Source organism: Magnolia sinica, chromosome 3 (assembly GCF_029962835.1).
Source record: "Magnolia sinica isolate HGM2019 chromosome 3, MsV1, whole genome shotgun sequence".
Taxonomy (NCBI): domain Eukaryota; kingdom Viridiplantae; phylum Streptophyta; class Magnoliopsida; order Magnoliales; family Magnoliaceae; genus Magnolia; species Magnolia sinica.
Genome location: NC_080575.1, coordinates 125,669,877 through 125,675,876, shown reverse-complemented (window position 1 = coordinate 125,675,876; position 6,000 = coordinate 125,669,877). Strand labels below are relative to the sequence as shown.

At 40.0% G+C, this 6,000-nt stretch overlaps 1 protein-coding gene across 1 annotated transcript; it reads left to right on the top strand.

Annotated features, from left to right (window-relative positions):
• Positions 1 to 1,174: 1,174 nt before the first annotated feature.
• LOC131238761 (uncharacterized) lies at positions 1,175 to 3,525 on the top strand. Its single transcript, XM_058236367.1, has 2 exons — positions 1,175 to 1,649; positions 2,480 to 3,525. The coding sequence occupies exon 2, from the start codon at positions 2,677 to 2,679 to the stop codon at positions 3,517 to 3,519; it is 843 nt and encodes a 280-aa protein (XP_058092350.1). The 5' UTR covers positions 1,175 to 1,649; positions 2,480 to 2,676; the 3' UTR covers positions 3,520 to 3,525.
• Positions 3,526 to 6,000: the final 2,475 nt, after the last annotated feature.

Below are 6,000 nucleotides of genomic sequence, written 5' to 3'. Positions count from 1 at the left end.
AGGAGGAAAACCCTATCAGAGTGATCCAGTGGGACAAACCTGCAAGCCATTTCATCATTGACTGAATCCGTGCTTCAGGTTTATGGCCAATGCCCTGGACCTATATAGGTTGGGCTATTTGTGCCGAAGTAGTTATCACAGCCCTTAGGTGGGTGATATGTTATTCCATGGTCTATTCAGCTTCAGTCGTCATTTGACTGCATAGGTGTGGTTCACCTAACAACCTGACTGGCCTGCTAGTTGGGCCATGAAAAGATAGCAGGTACAGCCAAATACCATAGAATTACTGATGTAGAACATGTCACAGATATGCTCAAGCATGGTTGGGCCAAAAGAAGGTAGACCATAAATCGATCGTAACTTTTGATTCGGGTATCATTATGAGGCGCACAACCTATCAATCTTTATTGAAACGGGCCATCCGAGGTGAACTGCATTTGTCTATTTTGTCAAAAAACGCGTGCTTTCAGCTCAAAAATAAATTTTTAGGAAAAAATTTCTATTTTTAATAATTTCGAATTTTTTAATATTTTTTCTATTTTTAGAGTTTTAGATTTTCTTTCCTTTTAGAAATAACTTTAATTATGCTAGGACTCTTTTAGCAAAAGTTTATTTGAAATTTTTTTTTTTTAAAGAAATTAGGTTTTAGAAGAATTTTATTAGAATTAGAATTTTTATTAGAGTTGAAATTTTGTTATTTTTGATAATTACGATTTTGATTTATTTTTTATTTATTAATGGTGTAAGGAGATACATTAGTGAATAATCAATCAATAAAATTATAAATTTTATAGAATTTATTTCCATTTTTCTTTTCTTTTTTTTCCTGTGAATTCAAGAAGTCTATAGCGAGGAGTCCAAAAAAGCTCCCTAAATTCGGAGTAGTTGTCCCTGAGGACGAGCGGTGATGACTTCATCACAGTCATCCCTGCGTCAGTTCCTCACACTTTTCATATTGACGGTGTTCTTTCCATCTCAGCTGCCATCACATGGACTGGAAGGATGCCAAGCGAGACAGTAGCAGAAAAATCCTATTCCTATGAGCATTCAAGGATGCGAAGCGAGACAGCAAGCGAGCTAGGTAACTCTTGTCATAGTATATGATTATGACAGTTTGGATCATTGAAAGAACATAGATTCAAGTAGAGGTTGCAATGTATCAGCTGGTTCAAGCCAGTTAGGGTGTGCCCAAGCACAACTCAGCCAAGAATTCTAACTGGAACCCGACCAACCAACCCAACCAATTAAAATTCACCAAGCTTAGCTGGATCTGGCTCGACCGATTTAAATTTAAATGGGTCAGCCCCAGCTAACCCAACCCACCACGACTTAATTGTACCTACATGCGTGGGTCAGATCTGGCACAGTTCTACCTAAGCTTGACCCATTTACTTAAATGTGATCACATTTCTGGTCAAGCCCAACTGTTACTCATTTAGTTTTGCCTCAACCCACTTCAAAAGTCGGTCGGTCAAGTTGACCCATGGGCTAACCTGACCCATTGCCACCATTGCATTGAAAGGTTAAAGTGGGGACATATCACATTCTAATATTACGTCTCAATGTATTCGAGCAAACCTCCTCATGAGATTCTTTTGCACTGTTAGCAGCAACTACTGCAGGGTACTGGACCACATCTCAACCATCAGGTAATTGAGAAGAACTTTGATACTTTGGCACTGCTCTGGACCTGGGTCTCGAGTTTGGGTTCAGGTCCAGGTGAAATGAGAGCATTTGTATTATCAGGCCCACCCGATGGCTGAATTATACAACACGCATGGGTAGCGTTTAAACGCGCTCTTTTGCATTTGTACGGATAGGCCACACAGTCGAAATACGGGAATGGGCCAGCCCGAGCTTGCCCTTGCCATGCCTATGGGTTTGGTTTTGGGGTGCACACGAACCGAGTTAGCTCGGTTAGCTCGCTTGACTCGACTCGAAAAGGCTCGATTTGACTCGGTTCTAAGCTGAGCCGAGCTGATTTTTTAGTTTGAAAAAAAATTTCGACTCGGATCGAATCCCCACTCGAATTGAACTCGGATTGAACTAGTTCGGTGACTCGGTTGCTTTGGTATTGATGTTGCTCGCCAAGTGTTTGATGAAATGACTCAACGAAGTGTCGGCTAGTGGCAAGGAAGGTATGCATATGAAATAATACCATTTGCCCAGAAGGTGTTTGATGAAATACTTACAAACAGCTACTGCACTTTTACATACAGTGAAAAATTGAAAAGTGTACTGCATGTGTTTGTGAAAATGCCGCAGAGGCTTGATTTTGGCTCAAACTCGGCTTGAACTGGCCCGAGCCGAGCCGAGTTCGAGCTGGGGTCAGCTAGTGGCCGGTTGACAGTTCGACTTGGGTCTGAAATTTTGAGACCTGAAGGGTCCAAAAACTGGACTTTCAGGTACCGGTTGACAGTTCTACGTTCATGTATGAGGTTCAACTCAGCCTAATTTTTAAAACCTTTTTCATAAACAGTTGAGCCTGAGGAAATCTCCATTGCTACTCTGGTAGAAGAACATCCCACAGAACTGCCCAAAAAGATCAAAGAAACATGCGATGCCATATATATTGTTGTGGTCTTCCTCAAACACTTGAAGCAATGGGCTGAAGAGGACAGAGAGAAAACAGACAATAACGTCATTTTGAAGCATGGCCGTCACCTACTCTCAGATATGGCCCTGCTAGATAACCAGCTCCTACTCGACCACGCCATCAATGTGATCCAAAATTTCGATCAGGCAGTGATGGAAACCTTAAAATTCATACCGAAAGACAGCAAGGGTTCATCTCCTTCCACTGATTATTTGAAGCTTCCCTTCAACAGAGAGGACTTCCATGAAGTGGTCTCTCTCTTTTGTTGGTATTACTCCCCCTTCTACGCCGAGAAGAAGAAGTTCCACGGCCGCCTTGCCAAGGAATTAAATACCAAAAATACCCTTCTTGAGTGCTTGCACTACTGCCTGGTGAAGCCCACCAAAGACGATCAGGCGCTCTTGACCACCAAGGTAGCAAAGCCCATTCCGACGGCCAAGGAGCTGGCCTGGTCTGGTGTGCGGTTCGAGGCGGACACAGATGGAGCCATTCAAGTCCAGTTCACCGAGCCCGTGTTCAAACTTCCTGCTCTGGTGTTCGATACTAAGACGGAGACAGTGGTCAGCAATCTGATGGCGCTGGAGAACTCAAAGCAGCAGCAGCCGGTGACTCGGTACTTCCAGCTCATGAACGAGCTGGTTGATGACGTGGAGGATGTTAGGGTGTTGAAGAGGTTTGGGGTTGTGAGGGGGAGGTGGAAGAGAGAGGGAGATGTGGTGGATTTTGTGAAGAAGGTGGGTAGCTTTGCATCCCATCCGTCCATATACCCAGCTGTGGAAGATGAAATTGGTAGGATGAGGAAGTGGCATGATGAGAGTTCGGGAAAGTTCTTGGTCAGATATGGGTGGGCTTTGAGGTGGGCATCTGTAGTCGCTGCCTCTATTGTTGCAACGGCAATATTTGCCGCCAAAAGAAGGGGTTGAATTCTGCTTTTCTATTCTCTTTCGAATATAAATAAATGCTATTTGAAATATAATATTTTATATATATATATATATATATATATATATATATAAGGCCAGATCAGGACCATGATGGGCCGGAAAAATATCCAGCCCAGCCACCCACTTTTTTGCCAGATCTGGGTTGTTTATGGATGATGGATGATATGTGATATGTGATATAAAAAAAATGCCTTTGAAATCTTAAGCAGAGTGTTAAACATGCCATGATCCTCAGTATTTCAGGTGGCCTAATAAAAAAGCACCACATGCGTGTAATACACGTAGGCCCACAACAACAAGGATAAAATTATCATGTGCGGACTCTGGTTTTTTATTAGGCCATATCACGGTCAGTGGCAATTCGAGTTTTAAAACGGAACTAAATTTTTTGCCTGAGCCTGGCTTCGTGCCTAATTTCAGTCCAAAGCTAGTCGGAATTAGATTGAGCCTAAAAGCCCAAAGGGCAGCATATGTCCATTGACAAACCTAAATTTAGGTAATATCCATGGCACCCTCTTAATTCTTAATACAAATAATAAGTTAAGGATTTTATTATAAAAGCTTAAATTTCCTAATTACTTTCTAATGTAGGACTAAACCAAACATTAAAGACAGGGAAAACTAAAAATCAAAAATCAAGAAAAACTGATTTTCTTTAATTTTTAAATCCATTTTTCCTAATAGACAATTGGCTTGATGCTAAGTGCCAACAAAGGAAAAACTAACTGTTATCTTGTTTCTTTTCAAAAGATAGAATAGTCCAGCCAAATGAAATAGATGGCATGGTCCATAAATGGTGGGGCCTAATGTATGGATATCTTCAATCTGTATAGAAACAATGGAGTTCGATTAATTAACAAGCTGCTCAATCAGTCGAGTGAATCCCGGATTAGACAGATTGGTTTCTGGACAGTTTTGGATAGGTTCGATCGATCAACCTTGGAGGTTCGAGCGATCGAGATAATTTAGAAAATTCATGCAAATCCTCTAGACACTTTTGAGTATGTTCGATTGATCGAATATAGTGGGCTCAATCGATCAAGGGTTCCTCGATCGATGTTGATCGATTGATGCTTAAATCGACGGCGTGCGCAATTTTGTGCAATTGCGCGATTTGTTTCCTATTTTGTGTGTAATACTATATATATGGGTGTAATTGTGAGATTAGGGTAGAACAATGAGAGATAAATCAATTCTATGATTTGGAAAGGTAAAAACAAGGGTTTTCGCATTTATAAGAGATTCTATCACTTTTAATTTCATTTTCATAGTGGATTTACTTGTCGCTTTGTGTTGTGGGTTTTTCACGTAAATTTGTGTGATCATATGCATGCTTTGTTCGTGTTTATTTTTTATTGTGTGATTTAAATTATGGGTTTGCTTCCCCGATTCCCCAACAAGTAGTATTAGAGTTAGGATTTGAATTTGAATATGAAACATGACGATGAAGGGATCTAACGTGAAATATGGGACAGAGAAATTCACTGGGAAAAATAACTTTAAACTATTAAATGTGAAAATGAGAGGCTTTCTAGTTCAATAAGGACTGCAACCAACACAAATTGATATAGCGAAGCGTTTTGCAACTATGAGGAATGAAGAGTAGAAAGAACTGAATGAAAGGATGAAAACCTTCATCCAATTATGTTTGGCGGATGATATCCTTTATAATGTCGTTGATCAAAAGACCACCGTAGGATTGTAGACGAAGTTAAAAAGCTTGTACATGACAAAATCTCTTTCAAATCGTCTATGTCTGAAGAAACAAGTTGAATTCTCTTTTAGAGTCATGCGATAGTGTCGTAGACACTACGTTTACAGTAATAAAACCAGTGGTGTTGAAACTATTATCTTAGCCCTTTATTCAAAATAGCTAAGAAAGAATGACAGAGATGGAGTTTGGAGCTGTGGTTCATGATGATTGAAGTCATGGTGGAGATTATTGTCTGAATATCTTCAATCTATGCAGAAACAGAGGAGTTTGATCAATCGAACAAGCGGCTTGATCGATCGAATGAACCCTAGATTAGATAGATTGGTCTTTGGACAATTTTGGACATGTTTGATCGATCGACTTTGGATGTTTGAACAATTGAGATAATTCAGAAAATCCATATAAACTATCTAAAAAATTTTAAGCATGTTCGATTGATTAAATATAGTGGGCTCAATTGATCGATGGCTGCTCGATCGACGATGCATACAGCTTTGTGTAATTGTGCGATTTGTTTCTTATTCTAACTGTAACACTAAAAATATAGGTGTAATTGCGCAATTTGTTTTTTATTCCAAGTGTAACACTATATGTGTGTGTGTGTAATTGCAGGATTATGGTAGAATAAGGGGGCCTCAATCAATTTTAAAGTTTAGAAGGGAGAAAACAAGGGTTTTTACATCCGTAGGTGATTCCATCTCTTCTACTTTTGTTTTCATAGTTGATTTGCTTTTCGTTTTATGTCG